Genomic DNA, 26,797 nt, shown 5'->3' on the forward strand with positions numbered 1-26,797 from the left:
TGGTACAGATCTGAACCTGTCCAAGGCTGGTTCTTAAACACATCTGGGAGCAAGGCAGCCAGGACCAGCACCTGGAGCTCATGCCTGCAGTGCTCAGAGATGAACTAGGAGCCCACAGCTCAGCTTTGCTGGAGTCACACCTGCCTCTGTGGACACATCACCTGTCACTGCAGGGTTCTCTCCCTTCTGGTGCTTTTTGGTGACTTCATGCAATATATTACTCACCTTCTCCCAAAATCCACCCCTGACCGAAATACAAACAGTAAAGAAACGTCTGGAGGAAACTTCAGACAAAACACATGAAATGTCATGAATTCAAACAGAAAAAAAAATCCCAAAGAAATCTGAGGGAGCACAAAAATGATGAAGGTCTTTGATATTACAGAAAATGCAGATAAGAAGGCATTGTTTAATGAACTGGCACAGCAAAACAACAGGAAATACAGTAACACAGATTAAAATGCTTTTTAGTTGTTTATTATAAAATACAGATTTACATGTGAAGGCACTTTAAAACCGTTACAAAAATTCCATTTTGTTCATTCCATTTTGTCCATTCCATATTGTTTTAGCTGTTCAACAAGCCCAAAACAGTTTTTAGATCACCTAAAAAGGTGAAGAATTCTGAGCTGCATCCAGTTGTAGTACATTCATTTTCCTAATGAAGAAGCACTATACATAATAGTTAATAAGAATTTTGGCTCCATCAGTTGTCTACTGTCAGAGAAGGCAGTGACAGTGTGAGGAGCAGAGACACCAGGAGATGTGCACATGATATTGAATTAAAACTATGTCAATCGTTGTAAACTCTCATCGTACAATACCATGGAAAGACTGATGCTGTCATGCCTAACCATAAATTTCCTATCCTATTGCAGAAAGACTGCAATCCTCCACTTTTTATCTCAAAATCTGATGAGAAACATTAAAACTTGATTAAAATTAAATTGCTACATGAAACCTATTCCACTGCACAGCCATTTCCTCATACTGCAGCTCTCCATGGGCAAGCACCTTTTTTTGAAAGTAAAAAAGTTTAAAAAAATATCAAATATTCAAGTAGTTAATGACTCAAAACCAAGTTTGTAAACTTTTTACTCATTGCTGAGTAGTGTCCCTGCACACCTACACTTAGAAATTAATTTCTCCTTCATCATTGCTGAGGCTGCTCAAAATCATGGCAGTGTTCTCCCCATGACCTGTGGATCTCACATACTAACCCACCCAGCCAATGAAGGAAACAGAATCCCTCAAATAAGTCCTGTGTAGTTGTTCTTTTTTTTTTCAGTTGAGTTACACAGAAACTGAAAATTACAGTGCTGAGAAGTTTCTCTATGGCTCTAACCTTAAATACAATTATAAAATAAGATCAAACTACTGATTTACAGTAATGAGTAAACCCTGACTTTTCTCCATTTTGGTAAAATAGACCCTACCAAATCTTCAGCATTAAAAACTCAGTCACAAGAATTGGATGCTGGAATTTCTACTTTTCCAGTGAACCCAAGCCTTCAACAGCTATAAAACCTCACACATACACACCTCCTTATGTGATGGGCTTACATTCAGTGTAGATACTACACAAGAGGCTAAAGGTCTTCAGGAAAAAAAAAGACATTCAATTTGTTAAATGAATTTTTGTTAAAGCATTTGAACAGCTTTAACATGGCCAAACCCCAGTTGCTGATTTCAGCTGTAACTGTATTTTCTCATGGGTGAGCTGCCATCTGTATGAACAGCATCTAGGGCAGGCTGCTCTGTGGCTTCCAACATGGAGCACCAGTGGCTCAAAAGAAAGGGAATCCAGGCTCACAGAACTGCATCTCAGGGCTTTACCAGAGTCCAGCCTAAGTCGCCACTATTTGTGTTTTTAGATTATTGCCTTTGTTACTGCAAAAGCTGTCAGATACATGTCACAACCTACACTTTAACATAAGTTCTGACAGTTCAAAACTACTCAGCTCTTCCTGAGGCTAAATAATTAATTTATTTTCCCTCCAGTTACTCCACAGTAAAATAATACATAAAATTCTGTATTCTTTTCAAATAAGGCACTTTGTAAGTTTCTTCTCTAAATGCCAAAAGCTTGAGGAAACTTCACTGATTTCACTAACTTCTTTATCACTCTTATCCTAATAATAAAACTGGTATTACAAGCTGAGTTACACTCAGAATTCATGATGCTCCAAATTAGGCTTGAAAACATCCAATATGGCTTTCACAGAACACTCTTTTGCTAAAACAGCTCAGAGTAAGTTATAGCACAGCGTGGTCTTTGGGCATGAAGATCGCTGGCATTTCCTACATAACTCTTTACTTTTTGCGTCCTGTGCAAGTCAGGTGAAAGTTCAGTGTTGAAGGAACTTGACAGTTGTCTATATACAAAACCAAGAAATAAATAGCACAACAGCTGTATCCAGCTCCGTAACTTAAGAGATCCCACAGAAAGCAGAAGTTTTTTAGTGATTTGCTCTCTCACTGACAACATCCTGCAGACGTTTTAGTAGAACATCATCATTTTCCTGGCAGAGTCGCTTTGAAGGGGATTCAGTGTCACTGTCAATTGTTATTGCTCGCTTCTTACTCCTATGTTCACCTTGTTTTATCATATTGTTGATGTCCTTCAAACTCTGCGATCAAGACAAAAATAATGAGTTACTCTGACTCCATTTCAAACTTGCTCTATGTCTGAAATATCAGAGAACAACAGATTATCCTGCACCTCTGAGTGATGGAGTCTACATACAGAATTCTACCTTTCAGTGCAAAGTGAGAGACTATTCATTATAACACATCAGAGCTGCACTAGACCACATCCTAATTAGAAGACAATTAACCCTTTCTCAACCATTTGTTTTTGTCTGTACCTTGGAGGGGCTGCCATTGAACCTGTAGAGCAGAGCAGTGCGGGGCGTGAGGCAGGCGCCGTTCTTGTGCGGGGACACGAACACCGAGTGCTGCTGTGAGATGCGCCGCGGTGACACCGCCTGCTGCCGGATGCTGGGGAACGGCGACAGCGGCGGCGCCTCCACCTGCACGAGAGGACACGGCTGCTCAATCCGAACATCCTGACAGCAGGAACCTCACACAAGAGAACATTCATACACTTCCAGGTCTTCTTTAGAATATTTTATCTCGTGACAGTGAAACAATAATTCAAGTAACGACCAAGCAACAGAATTATTCTTCCAGATGCCTTACACAGACAGTCTACAGGCATTTGAGCAAGTAAGTATTGCACTGATGTAAAGAAGTTAGAAATGGGTTTGCAAACTGAGCAGCATCTACATTTGTCCTCTTGAAAGACTGTTAAAGCAAGGGCTCATACCATTACCTCCAATTATCTGACTTGACCCACATCAGGAGACAAGACAAAGTCACTGACATACATTTAACTGCCAGAAAAAATGACTCTGTATTAATTCCAAAATACTTTACTTACCAGATGATCCTGGTTTGTGATATCGTACTTCAGTACAAATGACTTTACTCTTCCTACGTAGACTGCGTTGTAAAATTTAATAAGATCTCCTCTCTCCTCTGTTTCTGACTCACTCAAATTCTCTGCTGTGGACCGTCCCAAGGAGCTGCCAGCTTTCATAGATGAGTCTAACAATAAGAGAGCTTCAGATTTCAAAACTACAGCATTGGCAAACCAGGCACTTCAGAGTTGAACTTACGATGTCCAGCTGGCAAGAACTTGTCCATACATTGACCAGTCAATGACAGGAATTCAAGAAATGTGCTTGAGCCAGGAGCAGGCTGTGCTGCAGGTGGTTATGAACATCAGGAGGAGCTACCATTTGCTGTGAGCAGGCTTGTGGGTTATGTCTAAAAAGGCCAGTATCAACCTTTATTCCAAACTTGGAAATAGCTGTAGCAGCAAACTGTAGCACAACTGACCCCTTCTTCCATGTTTATTCTGGAGAGTGTGGGGAGTGGTACAAAGCCATTACTTGGTCTTAAAACTAAATTTTAAGCAGTTTGACAGCTCCCAGCTTTTGGCTTCTCTGAAAGTCTGTTGTGATCAGCTAGCAGAGAAAAACTTGGCGCTCAACTCAGATCTGGACCAAGGAAGTCATGATGCCATTTGTTCAGGCATGTTCTGTTAAGTGGGAAAAGCTGTAGCCACACAGCAGGTGTATTTCTGTTGATGTCTGCCCTCCCCTAATTAAGCTGAAGTGCTACTGAACACAACCTTCTATGTGTCCTGCATTCTGCTGTCTGCCAAGTAAAACAGAGCAGCAAACAAAGTCTCTGGCAATCAGTGCACTGAGACAAACATCCAAAGCTCCAGCTTACACCCATAAGTGACTCCTTTGTCCATCTGCCTTCCTTCTCTCACAACACAAGCACAGCTCCTGTGAACTGGCATCAAAAGACCCGGAGTTAATACTGTGTAAAGGAGACATGAGTCCATAAACTGAAGAAAGTCTGGTAGGAAAAGACACTGAAGAACTTTGTAACCACGTATATTTGTCTGACAAAATACCAGAGCCCAGTGTCACTTCAGATACTCCAAGTCATCCAGTAACTGTGGAGGTGTCAGACAGGATTTAGAGGAGATCAGTACTTTCCATGACCCTGACAGAATCCTCAACAGCCCTTTAAAAATGGCTCTAATATTCATTAAGGCAGATGAATCCCACCCAGAGGGAATTTGCCACAAAGAACAAACTAAATTTTATGTGTGTCCTGGCTACAGATCTGCTCATGGGTTCATACACGGGCTTGTGATCTCTCACTTTCCTGACATGCCACTCAAAACAGGCATGGCACAGTTCCATGCTTTTCTCAAATACTACTCTTATCCCTTTTCTTCTCTAACCCAGAGCAAAGAAACCATTACTTATTTAAAAGAAACCTGAATATAAGAAAATGGCAGTCCTGGAGAGTTAGCATTTTTATTTTTTTGAAACAAGTTATTTCTACTTCAGTCTTCAGAATAGATGATATTAAAAAAAAACCCACCATAATATTCCAGGTACTGTTAATCTTCATTCTTCTTTGTTATCAGTGTTGCCATCCAAGAACTACAGTATCATTGACATACTAAGAAAACACTTCCACCCTGAGCAACCAAATTTAGGTAAATGAAATTAAATATGCTTTCCAACTAGGAAGTGTTATTTTCCATACCTAATACACAGGAGAGCTACTTACAAGATGGTTTATTTTTCAACAATACATATATTTTTCTTTAATACACTTAAAACTGTAAAACTTGTTCCACTTATTACTTGACTGTCCAGTTCTTTAAAAGCCCCAAGTATGTTAATGAAAAGAGCAAATTCCTTTGCTGTACTCACCTTCTGTCATCGCCATATCTGGGTTTGCATTTTTGTCCAATGGAACATCATCAGAAGTATTTCTCAACAAGACACTCCTATAAACCTACAAGATAGCAAGGAAAAACACTCTTGTCAAGGAAAGCAAGCAGGTCAGGAGACTAGATGAAATCCAACTGAACAGGAGCAAGTATTACACTGTAGAGGATTTGACTTCTCTTATGAGCACAAAGACTTCAAAAGCCACTTCTGAGCTTTACAAAAAGTAAAGCCAGTGTTATGGACTTACATGGCTGTTTGCCTGGGGCTGATTTCTGTAACTTTTCATTATGTCCTGAAAAGTTCTTTCCTCTTTGGTTACCTGGAAAAGAAAAGGCTGTTGAAGACCAAGTGCAAGTGTGAAGGCTGCACTGCCTAGGTCCAGTATTTAGCTTTTTGAGGAGTATTACTATGGATACATAATTTAAAAAATTATCTCTAGTGATGAGAGCATGAAACAACAAAGATTTTTCTTGTTCAGGAATTCCTTGTTTCTTAGCTACTAAAGCTTTTTGTTAGTTATGATGCTTAGGCATTACTCCTTTCCAGACTTTTCTTCCAATGACACTTCAAATTAAAGAAAGGAAATATTATTAAGTCAAAAATGTGTTTTGTGAATTTGGAAACTGGATCCCTAACTTTTCTAAACAGAAAGCGGGGAAATCCTGAACAAGACATTAGGCAGGTACACACATGCAATTTCACTTTGCTTTTTTATTTCAAAATAGCTTATTTCTTAAAGGGTTCTGTTTTTCAGCCATACATTTGTAATTTTAAGAGCAGACAAGCAACAGTTTTTGTAGTAGGAGCCAGGAGACAATGTATCAATGTCTCTGGCTAAGCTGTCAGGTCTCACACTGCACTGGAGACAGCATTCAAAAGCTTGGATTATAAAAAACCCTAAAACAACTGATGAATTACATGATAAAATACAGAGCACTATTAAATGGCTTTGCTATCAGTGTTGACATCAGGTGAACCTAACCCATGCTGCAGTTAAGAGCACAGGTAGCCACAATTTAAACATCAGTTTCCCTCCACACACTGCTACTCTTCATTTGCCCGCAAGAAAAGATAATCCAGCCTCCTGAATTTTGTGTCTGAATTAGGCTTGATGGACACTGTAACCATCAGCTCAAATTTGAGTCAAACCAATAGTCCAGTTTCACAATCCAATTTAACACCACCTTAAATTAAAGCTGGCAAATGAAATAAGAAATGAAATACAACAGGCAACCACCTCAATTCCTCAGCCTGAATCATCAAAAGCTAAAAGGATTTTTGGGAATAGAAACCACCTTACATAAATTTGCTCCTGCAAATTTCTGCACCTGCCTAATTCTGTAACTGTAATGGAATTTTTAGTTTAGATCAACAGATTGTCAAGATGACAAATGGGACAGAAAACAAATACAGGGCAATAAGACCACACAGTGCTTTGTCTGTGTCAACCGGTGCTACTGTAAATGCACTCAAGAAGAAAACAAAAACTCTGTCAAGAATTTCCATCAATGAACCAGTGAGCTAAGATATGCAAAACAAGGAAAAAACCATACTGAGACTTCATCCACTTCTTGGAAGGACTTTCCCCTTCCCTCCAGTAATACGACACGAATGAATCAAACTATAAATGCTGAACACACCTGATATTTTGAACATAAAATGGAACATAAAATTCCATTAATTTCTTAAAACTACATGTTACCTTTGCCATGATATAAAAAGCACAGAGGAGGAGCTGGTCCAAATGCCTGTCTTTCATAAGATCAGCACAATGAACCAATGTGAATTCAAAACATGTCCATATCTTCCTGCGCAAGTCATTGGAAACATCCAGTTTTAAGCACAGATCACGCAAGCGCACGCTTGCCAAATGATACACCTGGAAGGAAAAGACACACAGTCAAGAGTGAAGCCAAACAAGCTTATCCTGGCCTGCAGAAATAAAAGACATCAAAGCAGAGATATTCTATAAGGGCCACGAAGATGATTAGAGGGAAGGAACACCTCTCCCATGAAAGATCTGGGAGGGTGGGAGTTGTTCAGCCTGGAGAAGAAAAGGTTCCAGAGAGGCCTTAGAGCCTTTTCTGCTGCCTAAGGGGACTCTGGGAGAGCTGGAGAGGGATTTGGAACAAAGGCCTGGAGTGCCAATGGCTCCCACTGCCAGAGGGCAGGGTTAGATGGGATACTGGGAGGGAACTCTTCCCTGGGAGGGGGGTGAAGCCCTGGCACACGGTGCCCAGAGAAGCTGCTCTTGCCCTCTCCTGGAGTGCTCAAGGCCAGACTGGATGGGGCGTGGTCTAGCAGAAAGTGTCCCTGCCCATGGCAGGAGATGGAATGATTTGATCTTTTAGGTCCTTTCCAACCAAAATCTGGAATTTTGGGATTCAAAGACTAAGCTGTCCACTCTCCAACTGTTGAACCTCTAACACTTGCAGAAAATCCACCTAAAAACATTATGCCTACAGCTTCTATACCATATCCCTCACTAACTAATCAGGCACTTTCCTTATGCTGGAAAGCAGGAAGGGGTAGTGTCATTTTCACTTGCTCTACTAAACAGAAGCAAGAAAGGAAAGTAGGGGAAAATTATCATTCTGAGTACAATGATCACTATAAATGGAAAGTCAAAATTTAACGACAAATATAAGTCAAGGTTTTAGTTTTTCATAACAAGAGGAATTATGTTGTCTATGACATGCTTAGTCAAAGACACAGCTACACCTGAAGTTCTCCCCAGCTGAGAGTAAAACTTCCAAAATGCAACATTCCCAACTGGCAGGTGACTGATCAATTCTTAATCCTTTCTCAGAGAAACCGCCTGTCACTGGCAAAATTAAAGAACCAATAGTTCAGACAAAGGATGTGGCTTACAAGTGTTATCAGAAATGATTTTTTTATTAAGCTGTACCTTAAAGAATGTTCATGATAGAACTTCTTAAGATCTATTGTATCTATACAGATACCCTCAAAGGGGAAAACCTCAGAAAATAACTTACTTAGTAAGAAAATAACAGCAAAGAAAAATCTTCTAGTATTTTTGAGAGAGACTAATTTAGGGATATATTCTTTGTAGTCATCTAGACCAAGTTACCCTGCTTCCTCCAAAGACCCTTCACAAAATGCACACTGAAAATGAAAGCAACTATAAGTAAGTCATCTGAAGTTACTCTGAAGGACACCCAGTTCTTAACTTAATCTTTAAATCCTGCATTATTTCAAACTCATTCTTTTTAGAAACCTTAAGCTACTATGTTATTCATCACTGCTTCCTGAGCCCCCAGCCCAGCAAGATCAGCACCGCTGGGCAGCCTTAAAAGTGGCAAAGGAACATCTCCAGATGCTGGATCCACAGCAGTGCAGCTTTGAATGAGTGACACACAGGAAAATCCTCTCATGTCAGGTCTGTCTAACCCTTGCAAATGTGAGGGCAATCAAAATAGCCAAGAGAAGTAAAATCTGAAGTAAAGTATGCCTTTGATATTTATTTATAGAAGCTCCTAATTAAAAAGAAAAAGAAATCTCATGGGTGGGAAGGAGAAAACTGGACTCTCTGCAACACTCAACATCTTTTTCCTTCTTCTTCAAGGTATATAAGGACTGCATGTGCCAAGCTTAAGGCACATGAAGACTGAAGGTAATGGGAGCTGCACAGGGAGGCAGGCTCCAGCATGGCCACGAGCACAAGTACAGCCCCCCTCCTGAGGAAGGGCACTCACCTTCCTGTAGAACAGTGCCAAGGAGCCCGTTCTCTTCGGCTTGCTGGCCGCTGGCAGCACCACTTCTGCTCCTTGGTTCCCAGGAGGGTGGCAGGGAGCCTGAGCATCCACTTTACATGGCTGGCCTAAATTAATCGAAATGGGGATCAAGGTGATTCCACTCATGTCATTTGAAATACCTGGAGAGGATACATATACCTAGAAATAAACTGGTTGCTCTCTTCATGCTGCAAAGTCAAACAGCAAATCAAGCTCATTTATGAACATTTGATACTGAAGACATCTCATCCTCTGTACTACAGTCTGTCCCACAGAGTCTTCAGAAATAGTAAAAACTACATTTCTGGTAAGGTTTAAAAGGAGAATCTGAATGTGAATGATCTTTTCTAAAGGTTATCTTAAAGTACAAAGTTCACAAGCAATCACAATTTCTGTACTTGGTTTTCCACTCTGTTGGGGGAAAGTGGGTATTATTTTTTTTTTTTTATTCTTATTCTGCAAAACTGACAGCATATCCTATACAGTCCTCATTAGTTTCCTCAGTAAACAAATTATCTTGCTGAAAATCTCCTTAAACATGATTAGTGCAGAATTTTTATTTTAATCTTTAACTATAGACCCAATTTTTAAATTAAGAATGGCTAAAAATCTCATTGCTCATTTTCAGAAATATTCAAGTATCACCGAACTTCCACAAAACAGAAGTCTAACAGTATTTTGCTAATGTTATCACGTAACTCTTACCTAGAAGTTCCAGAGCCTTTTGAGATTTTAACAGACCAAATTAAGACAAATTGCAGTAAATCATTAATGGAGCTGAGAACTGAAATACTGATTAATGTGTAAGGCAAAACTGGAAATAGCACAAACATGATCTTTTCTGCAAGAGGAGAAATCCTCAGTGTGTTTGCCATGGATCAGATGTCTCCAAGGTGGGATGTCAATATAAACTTAACCTTTTTAGTAGCAGTTGGAGCTTAGGATTGCTCCTTTTGTTTTCTTTTTCTCAGGGAATTTTCTCCCATACATTTCTAAGAGACAAAAACCACCAGTACTTTAGAGAGATAAAAGGAGTTGCCTTGGCTCAGGGTAAGGATGGGGAAAGTTTCGGCTGGCTACTGTCTTTACCTGGCAGGTTTTCTCTTTGGAAGGTAAAAGATACCCCGAAAGTTTGGCCAGGTAGTGAGAGGCTGGGCTCAGCTCCTCGCCCTCTCTCGCCATTGGGTTCGGAGCAGGATGCTCCAGCTGCTGTTTATGGGGGGAATTTGCTGCTGCAGCTGCTGCAGCCCAGCCCTGTCCTGCTTCTGTGCCATGAGTGAGCATTTGCTCCTGAGAGCAGCCACCAAACGGGGACATCACTGGCACCGTGCCTCATTGGAAAGGACCCTGCCATCTGCTCGGGTGCCTCAGGGGAAAAGACCGGGACCCTGAGCCCCAGCCCCATCCTGAAGGATGCATTTCCCTGGCTGTGTGATGCTGCTGCAGAGGAGACCTCTGCCCACCCCTGCTCTTCTTTTGCCGCTGCTCTGAGTTTTCACTACCCTGTAGTGCCGTACCCCTGCCTGCCGGGGTGCCCCACAGGGGCCACAGCTCTGCAGTTTCTGCTACATCTCATTCATTACAACAGGATCTGCTCGCCTCTGCCGTTCCAGCTGCTTCCAAGGTTCCTGCTGCAGTCCGTTTCCCCAGCCAGAGGTGCAGCAGGACCGGCCATCCCTGAGGGTTCCAAAGGCAGCCCCTTCTCCATCCCTTCCACCCCCGCCCGCCATTGCCGTGCGCAGAGAGGCAGCCGAGCTTACGCCCCAGCGCCCCCTGCAGCCCCAGGGGAATCATCGCCCCGCCCTGCCCGGCCGGGAGCCAGCAGCGCCCCTGCTGGCTGTGCCCGGAACTGCACCGCAGGGGAAGGTGCCTGCAGCCGGGACAAGGCCGGCCCTGGGGCTCTGCGTCTGCTGGTCGGTGCTGCCGGGCTTGGTGTTTGTTTGCCTTGTTATACACACACACACACGCTAGTAAGGAACTGCTATTCCTTTTCTGGTATCTTTGCCTGAAAGCCCCGTCATTTCAAAGTTATAATAATTCAGAGGGAAGGGGGTCATATTCTCCTTTCCAAGGAAGGTTCCTGCCTTCCTTGGCAGACACCTGTCCTTTAAACCAGGACAGCTGTTGTTGACAAAGTAACTGTTTTTTCAGAAAGAAAAAGCAACACATTTTCAAGATGCATGGTTGGTCTAAGTATAACTTAAAACTAAAGAAAATATCCTAGTAGAGAAGAAAAGCAGCAAGAATTCCTACCATGCAGTGGGATAGTGACCTTCTGTCCTGCTTTTCCTGGTCCTGTAGTGGTTGTCATGGTCAGCACTGTCTGGGCAGGAGATGCTGACATGTTTTCAGCACCAACGCTTGATGCTGGGGCAATTGTCAGCTTAGTTCCTTTCGTTAAGATTTTTTCCATCTGCGTTTCTTTGGGGCTGTCATCTCCAAAGAGCCTTCTCTTAGCACTTCCAGCTGTAGGAGAACTGTAGCGCTCATGAACGGAGATTGGAGACAATGGCTGCACGTCTGGCATGTCAAGGAAGAAAAAATAAACCCGACAAAACCTTAACAATAGCAGCTTAATGGAAATACTTCTGCAGAGAAGGTGAAAGGATACCTTCCAACTACAGCAGCAGAGATCACTTATAGCTCAGGCCTGCTCTCAGAGTTCACTGTTCTGAGGTGATAAGAACAAGATCTGTAGTCTGACTTTTTTCAGTTTCGCAGTCACCCCAGACAGTGCAGTTCTGCCATCAGGTATCACATGGAAGCTGAGCAGTCACTCTGATCCACAGAGACTGAGGAACACACAGGATCAGAGGTACTTACTCCAGTCAGCCTAGCAATTAGGGAATTTTTGCAAGTGTTACTCCTGTGAATACCTTCCTCTACAGAAACCCTGACCACACTCCTTGGACATGCTGTCTTCCCTATGTTCTGGCTTTCAAACTCTCTCTAAACTGCTCCCAGGCAGGTGACTCCACTCTCACACAGCCCCAGTTCCTCTCAGGCTTTCCTGTTGCTTTCAAACATTTGCTCCAGTAATAAGCCTGAAATACACAGCACTAATGTACCAGGCGTCTGCTCACAGGCTTTTTGCTGCAGTCTGACAATCACAGTGACAAGAATTTCCTATTTCCCATGAGTCAGAAATTATCTGGATAACTGGCCAGGTAAGACTGATTGGAGACTGCAGGGATTGAGAGACATATGTAAGACACCATCTCCAATCTGGTTCCTCTTCCGTCAGCAAGCCCTAACACAGAAACTGCTTGTACATCTCCTTCCCAAGGAGTATTTAAAAAAAAACACCAAACAGCCTTGTCTTGCTGCAAGACAAACACTGAAGGAGACAACATTACACAGCCCACCAGTTCACAGAGCACGTGCAAGAACATACGGACCAGTGTCTGGGATACAACAAAAGCTGCAATTCCTAACTAGAGAAGCATGCAAAGGAAACATCAGTACTGGCACTGCTTCTGCACCCTCACTGTTAGGAGACACTTCTGTGTGAGATCCAGGAATCTGCAAAGAGCAGCTTCAGAGGACAGAACACTGTAGGCAAATTGTCCTCCACCCGACACAAAAACAGTTCTGTAGGAAGCAGGATTTAAGTGTAGCTCTGTCACTATATCTAAAAAAAAAATCACCTAAAATCCAGTCAAACTCACTGACCATAAACTAACAGAAAGCAAAAAAAACCCCAAAAAAACCCTGGAAAAATTCGAACGTCAATGGACAATAAGTGTTTGATGACAATCCATCTCAGAGTAAGGTCACCCTGGCATCAAGCCAGCAGCAAAATCTTCTCTAGTCCAGAAGGGAAGCACTGTCTGAGCGCTGTCTGCAGCCAGTTAGTCACAGCACTGGTTTGACTGGGTGCATCTAGACCTTCTCTTGCTCAAATAAACTTCACAATTCTGAACTCTCAATTCAGATTCAAGGATGCTTTTTCCAATTACAAAGAATCGTAACCCTCTTCCCAAATTCACACATTCAAATAATATCAGAAGCCTTAAACTTACCTCGTCTTAAACTCCCACCAAGATCTGTCCGAACCTCTTTCACTCGAGGATGAATTATGGGAGATAATGGCATCATGGGCAAGTGCCCAAACCCACTTCCTCCATTGCTGGCCTCAAAATTACTGGGAAATATTACCTGAGAAGTAAGAAATGTCAGTCTAAGACAAAAAATTAATTTCCCTTCTTTGTGACAATCTATTAATAGAAGATTTTCTGCAGTAATAATCTCATTTGAACACATTTCCAAATTAAAAAAATGAGAAAAAGAACATCAATTTCCTAGTAACAGGAATGAGATCACATACTTCTTCACAAGTTGGGACTTTGTTTTCTGAGGCCTCGAGTGCATTCCAGAGTGCTGAGTTCCGAGTCCAGGCCAGACTCTCCAGAATCTGTTCCTCAACGCTATTGAGGTGCTTCACCATGTCTCTGGAAAGTCCTTCCTCAGACCGAATCAGCACTTCAATAACCTGATGGCAATGACACACAGCAATGTCACATTGCTCATGTTTAACACCATCTAACTGTTATTTATTTCAGGCTCCTGTTCAAAATGTCAACACAGAGTGCTCCAGGCTCCACCTCACATCTTCATCTTCCCCAACCCTGTTCGTTTAACCCCCTTTTCCAAAGCAACCTGGGGCTGGAAGAGGATAGCAGATATGCCACTAGTGCACAACAATCCACTCCACGGTTTTTAGGGCCTCTCTCACCACTGCTAACTGTGCACAAGTGAAAGCACTGGGAACATGCAGCAATGACCTGGGACATGTGATCAGGTACAGCTGCTCAGCAGGGGATGTGAAAGCCCCAGCATTTCAGCTCTTGCAAACAAGCAGCCCATAACATGAGGAGCTGAAAACCACTGCTTTAAAGTTTCATTTAAGAAGCACTCAGAACCCTTGACATGGATAAATGGGGGTTGAACAGAGCTGACTGCAGTATCATACTCCAACACAAGATCCTCCCTGTGTCATTCCTATCAGAGGAGCATTCAGCCTGTTTTGCTAAAGCTCCAAGGATGGAAATGCCACAAAAATTCCATGGAAGACCAGTTTTGGTTATTCCTGCTACAGAAGAAGATACACCTAGAGAACAAAGTTACAAATGTCACAAGTCTCTCTTGTGTGAGACCGCTGTAATGGCAATTTTTGTCCAAATAAGAGTGCTGCAAGAATATACACTGAATAGCTGAGAAAATTCAAATCAAACATAAATCTGTTCCATAAAGTTGGATGTGCACCAGTTTTGAGGGAGGCTACCAACAGCCACAGCCATATTGACAGATTTGTTACAGCACAGCTGAGGAGTAAAGGAAAAAGGAAGGACAGATAATGAACCAGCTTTCTCAAAGGCTTCCATTTTTCGCTTGCTGTCATCTAAAGAGAACTACTTGATTTATTCAGAACTAACCCCCGTAAGCTGCTAGGCATCCAGCAAAAACTGGAGGTATATGGATAGGTGATAAAAGGATTGAAGTAGTCAAAAATCAAGTTACATTGGAAGTGGGGAAAATGTGGTTAAATGAAGAGCAAAACCAGAGAAAACTCTGGAAAAGATATTCTATGTTTTGTTACATAAAGGAAAAGCCCCCAAACTTAGCAAAGCAAGCCTGTGATAAGTAGTAGCAGCCAAAGCCAACATTTCAGATCTGTATCTGCTATTTCAGAACTACACTGTAGTCAATAAATATAAAGATCAACAAAATATATGCTTGAAGGCTTTGGTCTAGTAGAAGTTGATGGGCAGTATGTTACAGATCAGTACAATTTACAAAATGGGTTTTGTTCTTTATATTTCAGCTTCAGCTCTGGCATTATACCTTCCAAGTAATACATTTCAGGACAGCCAGCATTTAGAATAGGCCTGATGTTGCCCTGATTTTTTAAGATTTTCTAAGCCTTCTGATGTTTACATTCTTGTAATGAGCTTTCTCACACACTTTATGTAAATAACTTACTGTTTTGCATTCTTTTATGGAGAAGGAGAAATCTATGGACTGTTGGTTTGTCCAGAGTCATTGGAGAGGTGGCACTGTCACCCTCCAATCCGCTGTCACTTTTGGAAATCTATAAATGTTGGAGTCAGAAATTAAAAAGTCTCTTCTTACCTTGAAAGAGCAGCGTGTCCACGTCGTGTTACTTTGTGTCCTATAGTGATATCCTAATGCACACTTAATGTCAGTCCTTGTCTTACCTGACTCCCTAGGGAGGACTCTATGACTCTTAATCCAGTATCATGCCATTTTGAATACCAATCCTGTCCTAAGCCAGCGCTTATTTACCTTATAGAAGTAGAATGGCCTGATGTCAAGAACTTCAATGATCCAGGGGAAGGTGCGAGGGGAGCTGTAGGCGAAGAGCACGATCTCCAAGCAGCACGCCAGGAGGGAGCGGTGAAAGACATCCTGCTCCAGGAGAGCCTGCAGAGAGCACATCAATGCCACTGGCCTCACATTTGGGAAACACGAGTTGGAATTTTGTGGCACTAATACTACACAGCTTATTGTTGGAAAGAAGCTGTCTTCTCCCATCCACAACCTCCTTTTTACAGGGAAGTTGAGGAGAATAGAAGTAGAGTAACAACACCAAAATGATCACATTTTGCATGCTATGGACAAATGAACTGGCCTCATTGCTGTGCATTATAAAGCAGAGCAACTGTAGTGCTGACTAACATGAAGCATTGGTACTGCTCATTGGGTAAAGAAGATAATAAAAGTTATCAGTCCATAAAGTTGTAATTCTAGAACGCAACAGAAATTGAAATGTTTAGTTATGATAGTTATACTGGTCTAAATTGTAGAAGAAAAATACATTTTGGCAGCTCCCATGTATTTCCCCTTTTTAGTATTAACAACATACACAGAGTGCTTTACAGTACTTTGTTCTGAAACTGCCTGAAGATAAACTCGAAGAAACAGCTACAAAAAGTGTTCTCATCTTTCACTGGTTCTTTACTTACAGTCAGATCCTTGCCATGCAGTCTCCGTGTTTCTTGCACTATTATAGTCTCCAAGATTTTATAATACAAGATCTCTGCCAGTTTTAATCTGTTTACAGCAAAATCTGAAATTTAAAATCAACAGAGATTAAGTCAAATGCCACTGGCACAAACAGGGTTAAGACTAAACTGACCAGCACCTGTTCTCATCAAAACAATAGTTCACGTGAGTATATATATATACTTTGCAAACAAAAAAAAAAGTTCAGAAATCCACTAGTCCCAGACACAGCATGAAATTCCATAAACATTTTAAAGGATTATTTCTTGTAATATTTCTTGCGATGTAATTTTGCTTTTCCATAATTTCTTGGTTATCCCAGTTTGAACTGCAGTCTTGGGATTACTCTGCCATAACTTTTTATATTTTACAGTGTACTATTTGACAGCAGCAGTTTTCTGCTTGGGTGTATCCTGGGATAAAACCAGCTTCACTGTAATAAATACAGAAAACAGTATAGGTATGCATTCTGTTTGCCCTGGTTTAGTATTTTGAAACACCCCATGCTTTTCAGTCCATACCTATGTGAGATCCTGGCTGTTCATCTGTTGACTGAGTGTAGCAGCAACAGAAGGTCTCACCAATTTCCTTCACTCTGCTCATGATGCTTTCCAAGGGGCTGCGGGCACAAGACCTGAAGCCAAAGGCAAAGAAAGCCTTGTTTATACCAATTAATAACCAGTTTAAAAAATAAATATCAAGAAACAACAACCATAAAATCAGAATAAAAAGACAGGCCAATTACACCAAGCATTCCTCGTCAGCAAGAACCTGTATTACACAGACAGAGGAAAACATAAGACATACACAAGTATCATGTCCACCCTTCCTAACCAGGGAAGGATCCCTTCCCTTCCCAGCCAGGGAGGATCTGCAGACCTTGAATAAACATAGAAGAAAGCAAGAACCACAGCAGCAGGGAGGAGAAAGATGAACCTGCCAGGAGTGAGGAGGATACTGCAACAGCCAACCAACCAACCAAAGGCACCCACAACACCACACTGGCCAGGCTCAGTTTGAGGCAGCACAGAAAAGTTTAGAGGGAAGAGGCAGCAGCATCTTCCCATTTCCTACCAAGACTGGGGGAACTGATGAACTCCACATTGTTACTGCCATAAAAAAGGGCCATAATATCTCTAGTTGGAGATGCTCAATCTAAATGCTTCTGAACTTTCCAGCAATCCTGTTTTAGAGGACAGCAGCCCGTGGCTTGTGTCAAATTAAGACACTGAATTACTCTGAAAAGCTAGAACTAAAATCAGCTAAGGTTTCTCTTTGAACAAAGCCTTCTAATTAACTTCAAAGCTTTTCCATGGAATTTTAATTTGAAAAAGAAAATACTGAAAAGCATAGAAGATTACACAGTCCAAACTATAGTTTGTCGATTTCTTCCAGGGACACAGTACACAGACCTGAGTGCTTGCTGAACCCACATCCCGGATGAGCAAAGTACTCATCACAGCTCTTGCCAAAGGCTCATTCAATTCTTGTTCCCATTTTAATATTTACCTCTTTCTTGACAGGCTGGTTTATAATTTGGAACAAACACATGTTTTATTAGAGATTACAGACACATTAATGTCTTAACTGTAGAGTATAAATAGTATCAGTCCTTATAAAAACAATCAAAGAAACATTCTAAACAAATGCATCCCACAGAGCACAGTTGAAAACTTTTAGGAACTAGTGCTAGCAAACTTTCAAATGTACGTGACTCCAAAGATGAGAACAGAAAATAATATTTTTCACCTGTTCATAATGGTTACTTTAAAAAGAACATTGCTTTTGGTCTTCAAATATTAAGTGCTAATACTAAATCTCCATTCTGATTTGTAAAAATATATCTGGAGACCTTACACTGTAACACAGCAGGACCTCAGCTTGGAAAGATATTAGGCAAACACCCAGCAACTTTACAGGTATTTACTATTCAATTACTGCTCTTTATGAGCTGTGCTCAGGGAGGAAGGCAGTAACCTGAAGTGTGCTCAGGGAACAGCCACCAGAACATCCTGAGTGGGAAACATGGCTGCTGCTACTCCAGGTCAGCACTGACAGTGACCAGGGTCACTGAGAGGCTCATCCTTGTGCCATGGGGTAAGACCAACACACCCTGCAGTAGAGTCAAGGAAAAATGGGCAGCCTGTAAGTGCTTTTAGTTTTATCTTCCCAGCTGAGGGCAAAGACTGCAGCTTGTTCACCTGAACAAGCCCTTCTTCAAAACCTCTGTCAACATGGTTACCACATCTTTTAATTGATAAGTACTTGTTTAAAATGTAAATAATAAATAAAAAAGGCATTTGGCTTTCAAGCAGACAGATAAATCAAGATCAGCAAAAGCTGAAGCTCCGTTAACACAATGGTGGTGACAAGTCAGATGGGGAGGGGGGGGGTGTGTGTTCAGCCATCCTTCTCCAGACAAGATCATTGAGAAAACAGAAGATCCTTCAACAAGAAATAATACAGAAACACAGACCAAAATATTCTGCCCCAAAGGGAAAAAAAGCCAAAAGATGAGTTTCTGTGTCAATGAAAGCAGCTGAAGTGGACATACTCACTCAAAAATAGCTGTAAGTTGTTCACTTGGTGCATTTTTCAACCCAGCCACCATGCTCTGCAAACGGCTCACGCTCTGTGTGGCTGAAGCCACAGGAGTGAAGGCAGTTTCCTTTTCTCGCAGGTATCTTCTGCCAGTCAGTGGGGTTGAAGGTGCAAAGGATCTTTTCTGTCAGACAGAGAAAAATAATAAATAGAAATCAGCCAACAAAACTGTTTCAATTACCTTCCAAATGAGCATCTCGTGCAAAATTCCTTCAAAGATTAAAATTACACCATTAGTAGAACCATGTGAAGGCTTCACCTTAGACCTCAGAAGTGACTAAAAATGAGCCAAAGTTTTCTCAGGACTCCATAAATAGAAAATATAACAAATCTTTGCGCAGACAAAAATTGGCTCAAAGGGATTTTACAACTAAAACACAGTAAAACAAAACCTAAAATCTTAAAACCTGTAACTTTTTAGGCTTATTTGAACTTTGAAAATACAGGGCAAGGAAGAGGAAGCACATGCTTCCATTCTCAGCCGCTGACTGCATTAGCTGGGTGACACAAGGAGTGGGTGGCAGAGCTGCCCAGGAGAGGTTCACAGGAGAACACTCCCTGGGAAATGGGCCTCCCTACATCCTCCATCCAAAGGATGAAGTGGCACTGAGCAGATGGAGCTCTGTGAACTGTACTTACCTATTTGTATCCTGCTCTCTAGAAGTGACGCAATAAAGTTTTTGGATTTAATTATCTGAACTGACAACATTCTGAAGATACAAGGCAAATAGTGAGAAAAGGTGAAGCCTGCAGTTGTTATGCATAAACAGTAATATTATTGTACTACAGAAACTGAAGCTCAGAATTAAAAAAACCCTTTCCAAACTCCCACCTTTAATGTGCCTGATTATAGAATATACTTATATTTGGGAGAAAAAGCCAAGACCTATGATTCATTTACACTTGCACCAGTATCATAGAAAAAGAATTTTGATTTTTTTAATTGACATGTAAATCAAACAGTATATGGCTCTTTCACACAGCCAATACTATTTTCCCCCCTTATCAAAGATTAAAAAGTCATCAAGCAACTGTTTTCCCGCATGTCAGCTTCATTAGATACATTTTTAAACACAGTGAAACACTAACTCTGTTTATAGGCTACTTTTTGTAATGAAGAGAGACTTTGTTAAGGCTTATGTGTGAATCTTATTTTCCATAGAAAAGTAGGAAAGTTGACTTTTCTTTTCCTAAGAAATGAAACAGTGGGAAAACTAATCCACTGTCAAGGTTTTGTGGGATGATTATATAAATGAAGATTGATCAAAACTAAGACCTACATATTTGGGTATTAATTACTGATTTTTCTTGGACAAAAACAAACTATACACATGAAAGTGCACTCATTCTGTTTAAGGAATAGTTATTTTAAAGATTCCTCAGGAAAAAAGATACCACCTTTTCTCCTTATAGCAAGACAGCACTGAAGCCTGTGTTCACCATCTTCCTCTCAGGAAGAAGAAATTTCAAGTCACCTCAATGATTCAAAGAGTGTATAAGGGTGAGAAAACTTGAAGGAGATCTTCAAGTGAGCTTGTCATGTTAAATGAATCACCTTTTCAAAATGCTGCTGCAGATGACACTCCATGTGAGCTCTTGCTGCTGTTTTCTCTCCTGGCACATCTGCAGGGAATTTTCGAGTGCCAATTTCTTCTTCAGCATCAGCTCCCAGGAAAACTCTCTCATCAAAGTCACCCACGGTCAGAACATACTCTTCATACTCTTTATTCAGTGCTTTGCTGAAAGAGAAGCCCAGGTTTGATAGCAAAGGTTTAACTACTGAAGAAACAAAGAAGGTGCCCCAGGAGCTCAGGTGCTGCCCCAAACAACACAGGGTCAGAGTTTAATGCTCTGGGCAGCAGTGCTGCTCCCACCTCCCTGAGCAACCTGCCCCTGGTCATCCCTGCCTGTCCTTGGACCCAAAACCTCTCCAGGATCACTGTAGGAATCACTCTTCCACCAGAATTTGGATATCAGTAAGAAGAGGGAAAAAATAACTTTGCTTTCATGCCAGTTGTGAATAAACCAATCTGGAAGTGCTCAGCTGATCAGAGGTTGGTTAAATCTGTGCACCAGGGAGAACTGCACCCAACTGCTGCACTTCTGGGTTTGCCACTCTGTAGCCCATAATTTTCCTAATGGTGCAGAGGAGGGGAAAGTGAGGAGTTACCTGACTGGCTTTTATTTCTAAAATCATTACTGACATGTGATACCAAACAGATCCTTAATTTTCTTTATTCCACCAAACCCAGCTGGAAAAAAGGAATGTTTAATCCCACCAAGGTTGCAAGGCTTTAAACATATACTTGGGAAGCAGAATGGAACTTCTGGATGAAAATCAGAAATGGCTTGCACCAATAATCCTGCCTGCAGTAGGGCCAGGAATGCAGTTCCAGCATGTATAATAATGGAATATAACAATGTATTCATGACACAAGCAATGCTGTGATCCCACAGAAAACCTCACTGTATCACAGGTTCAGCTGCCCCATGACATTTAGGAAAATGTAAAGGTCTGTGGAAAGCTGGACAAAAAAAAACCCCAGAGATGCTAACAAGAGTCTTTGAGATGTCAGACTACTTGCAAAAGAACAGGGACTACTGTGTCATTCCATATGACGGTGTTACTGAAGGAAGACTATTAATCTTAAAGTAGAAATACTAGGAGAAATTCAATTTTCAATGATCAAAGAAACAAGTTTATATCTAAATTGAGGTGTTACCTACATTGTTAAAACAACTGAGTCTTTGCTCAAAATTCCCAAAGCAAACCAACAAGTTAAAAGCTCACAAACAAAAGGAAGAAACAAATTAATAGGTATTTTTGCAAAAGGCAAAAAAATTGACAAGGATTTTTTATAGTTTGCATTTAAAGTAGCTTTCAGAAGCGAATTCAGAGTTTCTGAAACAACTACACTTCCCTCCCATCGAAATTGTTCACCTCTTTTTTGTGGTTTTGCAATTGTTGCTTCCTTTTCTTTTGAGTCCATCTGCCATATGCACAGATTTATACACTCAATTACAGATAGAGAAATAAATTCAGAGATTTCCCTACTTGGAAATAATATGTGTACAGAAACACATCTGCAACCTTCAGAGCCAAGGTTTTAGTTTGCATTACATTATTCAAAGATTACGGTTGCCAGAAAATCAGAGCAAGCACCAAAAAACCTGGTATCAAGAAAAAATCCCTGCAGCTTGAACTCCTGACACTGGCCACACCTCTGATCCAGAAAGTGTTTCAACCAGAGAGCAGCTTTGGTGGTCAAATACTCAAAACCCATTAGATATGGAAACACAATGGAATGGTAAAACTGAGATTCAGTACACAAAGGCCTGTGCTTTAGACATGAACCAAGCCCTGTGATTGAGAACAAAAGCTGTAACTTACCTATTTTCTGTAAAGTTGCAAAGATCCAACAAACAATCTCCTTTTAAGATCTAAGAATAAAAAGCAGAAGTATCTTAGATAATAAAATCAAAACTGCTTCAAGTGTGAGAGCATGATGGTTTTAGTCAAAATAACGAGATTTAGGTGCATAACTGGACTCTTTTTTTTTTTGGCCTGGACCAAAGGGCTACAGTGCCATTACCAAGACAGAGCACAACGCCCAACTGGATCCAAGCTCCAGACAAATTCATTGCTCAGAGCCAGCCCTGCAATGCAACATCTGCTCACTGCTGGCTTAGGGACTGGCTCGATGCGCAACTACAAAGAAGCTTCCACAGAGCTTGGAAAACATTTCCAGGATCAGAACTAGACAGGACAATTTGTACATCTGCAAACTCAACCTCTCCTTTCAAAGCATTTTGCTCAACTTCAAGAAAAGGAGCAGGACACACACCCCATTGACAGACATTCCATACAATTCTTTCACAAGGAGATCACTTTTTTTTTTGCCTGAAGAAAATACCATCCTTCATGATTCAGTTTCACATTGCCAAGAAAGGAAAGTAAAGATTCTTCACTGACATAAAAAGCTGAAACAGGGGAGACCTTACAGCACACAGCATTAAAAGTGTGAGGGAATTCTGCTCCTGCTAAAATACAAAGAAAACCTGAGCCAGTCTGAGTTCCTTTGCTCATTAACAAGTTCCTTTGCTTTCCCCTGTGGAACCTGCAGGACTTAAATGATCTTGAGACCACCACGGAGCACCAGCAAGTGCTGATAAAACTCACAAGATGTACCTTCCTATCAAACAGCTTTGCAATGTATGGTTTGAAGTAGTGCTCCTTGATGCCCTTCGCCTCCACAAGGAGCCCGTCGTGCAGCTCGCAGAGCGTGGCAATGATGCAGGGAGGATCCTCAGAGGCTTTCATCTCCAGAGTGTGGAATTCCACTGGTAAGCCTGGGAACCAGGAGGAGGGGGGAAGACAACCAACCTTCAACTTCATTTCAAATGAGCCAAGAGAACAAAGCACAGTCGATTGTAAATAATCTATCCCCACCATACCTTTAAATGATGGATTTAGCAAATCTCTTCTGTTTGGACACAGAAGGGCATTGGCAAAAATCAGGTCCAAGCAGCACAGAAGTAAATGATAGGAATTTACTAAATCATCTCCAATCATACGGAAATTACCTTTAAGAGACAGCACATCACGTCAAGCAACACAACAGAAGTTCACAGCTGGGAATGTATACAAACCATGCAGGCAAAGCAAGCATCCTACCCTTAGTGTACACAAAGAGAGTCCAGCAGAAGTTGAAGAGATCTTTGACGCTGCATGGCACCCGCCTGCCAACAAGAAAAATAGGGGGAGAAGTCATTCCTCAGTTCCAGGAAGCCAGACCTTGTTCTACAGTTCAAATTTCATTCCATTTCCTGTTCAAAACAACAGCTGGAGCTGCTGTCTTAATTTCACACTAAGGCACAGTATAAGCTACATGTCCTGAGTTCAGCTCTCACTGCCTGACAGACAATGCCTGACCTGGCTCCAGAGTGTCCTGCACACATCTACAACTTTCCAACCCTGTTCCCAAGCCAAAGGCTGCCTCTGGCCTCTGACCCTGCCACACTATTCTGCTGGTGTCACACTTCCCACAGAACCGTCCCACAGCCACAGGTGGGGAGGTGACAAAGGCTATATATATTCCATTGATGGTTTTTCCAAAATATTTTACTAAAGCATCAGCCGTCCCTTCAGAACAGGCAATTATAGCTCGTACTACAGTTCAGCTGCAGAACTATCCAAGCCCATGGAGCTGGAAGACCAAGGAAGACATGACTCAACACATAGAGCAGCCAAAGCTGCAGTGGCACCAACCAAAACTGCTCTGAGAAAGGAACACCAACAAAGCACCTCCCCCTGCACACTGCCTGTGGATGTGGAGCTACACTGGAGCATTGCACCAGAACAATTACCCCCCCCTCACATCCAGAGAACACACATAAACTGACAAAAACACCTTGCAGGCCAACAGCTTGGCTCCCTCATCCCCAAGGCTACAATCTCACTACAAAGCTGTCACAGCCACATATTCTTGCAGGGAGTGTGGATGAGCTCCTTTCAATAAGGCAGACGTTCCATGTGTCAGTTGAAGATGACACCACACGTTCCCAAATTTGTCATAAAAATGAGCACATCAGCTGTAACTTCCTCCCATTTGGTGTTCCCACTCATCTGGCAACCATGGCAAGCAGCCAGCAGCGTGGAGGTGACAGGGATGTGACAGCCCCTGAGCAGAGGGATCATGGTGTGACACCAGCCCCCAGCCAGCACTGTGCCAAGACAAAACACTCCTGTGCTATTTCAGCTATTTCTGCTAAACATTTCAAGTGTTGATCTCACTGTACCTTGGAGCTAACCCACCTCATGGTACCTGTCCCCACCACACCCTGACATCCTCACTGTGGGACAGCTCCTGTGTAACAGCTCCTGTGAAGCCCAGCTGGCCTGAGCGGCACCCACCAGGCTCAGGGGTGGCTCTGCACTGGCTGCATTTCAGAGTCAAAGAGACACCATCACTCTGGAAATTAATTTTCATAAACTTATATTGAGTATAACTCTTTCCAGGGAAAAGTCACATCAAATCTAAAAAATACCTCTGCTTCCTGCTTCGATGTGGTTTGGAACTTTCTTCAAAAGGGTTTTGAAATATATCAAAAAATATTGGTTCAAACTTTTTGAAAATCACAGTTGACACTTCAAAATTTCTCTCCAGCCTCTCAACTCGCTCTCGGAATTCCTGGGGCAGGTTTGACATGTCCATCCACTTCTTCATTTTGCTAAAAAACTGAATTAAACTTAAAAGAAAAAAGAAAAGTCTGTTTTGACCTTTAACTAATTTCCATTCTAAAATTTTAAAAAGCCAAAATGCAACATATTCACTCCTTTAAAGACTGACATAATTACTATGTGGGTTTACAATTTATTTTGATAAAACTCCCAAACTGTATGTTATCAGCTTTTTTGCCTTTTACCACTCTGGGATTTCTCCTTGACCCCCTTTAAGGCACGGGAACATTAACTTGATATGGAGGCTGCCAGCATGGCAGGGCAGGGGTGGGCAGCAAAGTGCAGGCACAGCTCTGTGTGTGTTGAGGCAGAGGCAGGACAGACAACAAAACAAGCCAAGAGTAGATGCCTGTCAAAGTTACCTGCACAAAAACCTGTCAGCTGGGGATGTAAATAACTGACAAACCCTCCAGCAGCTCAGCGGGAAGTGGGGTCTTTAAATGGAACGAGCAAGAGCAACATTCCGGGCTCCGTGTCCCCAGGGCAGCGACAGGGCAGCGGCTGCCGGGGGCCGTGCAGAAGGTGAGTTCTGTGATCAACAGTGCTGTGTTCCCAGAAAAACCAGCACTCCGTCGAAATTTGGCCTGAATCCTGAGCCAGACACACCTTGTACCGGGAGGGCACGCGCCGAGATGTTTGTGGTAAAATTAACTACTGAGAGAAACAACTGGCGTGTGTAGAACAGCTGCTGGTCCGACACAGGTGGTTTCCTAAAGGCTTGAAGTTGGAAATTAGTGTTTGCATCTAATTTCCATTTGTAGTAACAGCGGATTTACTGCTTTAAGCCCGCCGCGGCTGGCAGCGCTGGGAGCGAAGGAGCGGCGCCTGGACTAGCGGCTCTGGCAGGGCAGGGCAGGGCAGGGCGCTCCTGGCGCTCGGCACCGGCAGAGCCCGGCCCGCGGGCGGGGCGCTCACCTGAGGCGTGCGGAGCGCAGGATGCGGGTCAGGGAGACGCCGTTCCCCTCCATCGGGCTGCTCCCCACGGTGGGCACGCGGCTCCGGCGGCAGGCGACGTACAGCGCGCAGGCCAACCAGTGCAGCGCTTCGCCCTGCGGGCACGGGCGCCGCCGTCACCGGGGCAGCGCCGCGTCCCGCGGGCTCGGCCGGGGCGGGACGGCGCCGGCGCCCGCCCCCACCCGCCCGGCCCCACCCGGCCCCGCTCACCTCCAGGCTGTAGGTGCCCCGCAGGGCCGTGAAGTCGCGCAGCGCCTCGGCCGCGCTCGCCGCATCCAGGTTGAGCTCCCGGCAAAGCCGCTCCACGGCGGCGCCGGGATCGGCGGCCCCCGGGCGGGACATGGCGGCAGAGCGCGCGCCAAAACTGCCGGAAGGGCGGGGCCGCTTCCGCCGCAGGGGAGGGGGCGGGGACGGGAACACGCGCGGGGGGCGGTGGTCGCGGCCAGCTGGGGTGAGCCGGTGCTGCCCGGGGTCAGCCATCGTCACTCGTCTGCAGGCGGGTGCTCGCGGCCCATTCCCGCTCACGGCTCCGGGGGGCCGCGGCAGGAGCGTCTTTTCCTCGGCTCCCAGCGCCCCGGGACACGCGTGGCTGCATCTTCCCGGTGGCCTCGGGGAGCCGCTCCACTCCCGGGCCGCGGCCGCGCTCCCTGTCCTTGGCGCGGCCCCGCCTAGGTCCCGGTCGCGGCGGGCGCTCAGAGCGTTTCCAGGTGCCGGTTTCACCGGAACCGGCGCCGATGGACGGAGCCCCCTTGGGAGCCCTCGCGTCCGTCGGGAGCCGTGGCTGTGGGGACCCCGCCCGCCCCCCGCGCCGTGGGCAGGGGAGCGGCTCCCGCACCTCTGGAAGGGGCTCGAGTCACGCAGCGTCCGCAGCGCTGGTTCGGGGATGGGGA

General features: G+C 43.3%; 1 protein-coding gene across 8 annotated transcripts; it reads right to left on the reverse strand.

Annotated features, from left to right (window-relative positions):
- Positions 1-455: 455 nt before the first annotated feature.
- On the reverse strand, positions 456-26,277 carry RBL1 (RB transcriptional corepressor like 1). 8 transcript variants are annotated; one of them, XM_071455398.1, is made up of 22 exons: positions 26,118-26,277; positions 25,869-26,002; positions 24,761-24,961; positions 23,388-23,452; positions 23,168-23,296; positions 22,902-23,062; positions 22,104-22,153; positions 20,268-20,451; positions 18,670-18,836; positions 16,633-16,745; positions 16,072-16,175; positions 15,392-15,529; positions 13,413-13,577; positions 13,108-13,243; positions 11,339-11,605; positions 9,047-9,225; positions 7,033-7,209; positions 5,578-5,649; positions 5,310-5,394; positions 3,443-3,609; positions 2,868-3,032; positions 456-2,630 (listed from the first exon to the last, which is right to left on the reverse strand). In XM_071455398.1, the coding sequence occupies exons 1-22, from the start codon at positions 26,247-26,249 to the stop codon at positions 2,460-2,462; spliced, it is 3,162 nt and encodes a 1,053-aa protein (XP_071311499.1). In that variant the 5' UTR covers positions 26,250-26,277; the 3' UTR covers positions 456-2,459. The 8 variants fall into 8 exon arrangements, with proteins under 8 accessions (XP_071311499.1, XP_071311501.1, XP_071311498.1 ...); XM_071455400.1 differs by lacking the exon at positions 23,168-23,296; XM_071455397.1 differs by having other exon boundaries at positions 9,047-9,171; positions 22,902-23,296.
- Positions 26,278-26,797: the final 520 nt, after the last annotated feature.

Source organism: Agelaius tricolor, unplaced genomic scaffold, assembly GCF_023055355.1.
Source record: "Agelaius tricolor isolate 1412-34295 unplaced genomic scaffold, bAgeTri1.0.p SCAF_49, whole genome shotgun sequence".
NCBI lineage: Eukaryota > Metazoa > Chordata > Aves > Passeriformes > Icteridae > Agelaius > Agelaius tricolor.

Bases quoted from the DNA above. Each gene is read 5' to 3' on its own strand.
- RBL1 (XM_071455396.1), bottom strand. From the start codon at position 26,249: ATGTCCCGCCCGGGGGCCGCCGATCCCGGCGCCGCCGTGGAGCGGCTT. The intron at 23,453-24,760 runs GTATTTTTTAGA...TCTTGTTGGCAG, and splicing joins CATCGAAGCAGGAAGCAGAG to GCGGGTGCCATGCAGCGTCA. The intron at 9,226-11,338 runs GTAGGAATTCTT...TATCCTCTCCAG, and splicing joins GGTCACTATCCCACTGCATG to GTATTTCAAATGACATGAGT.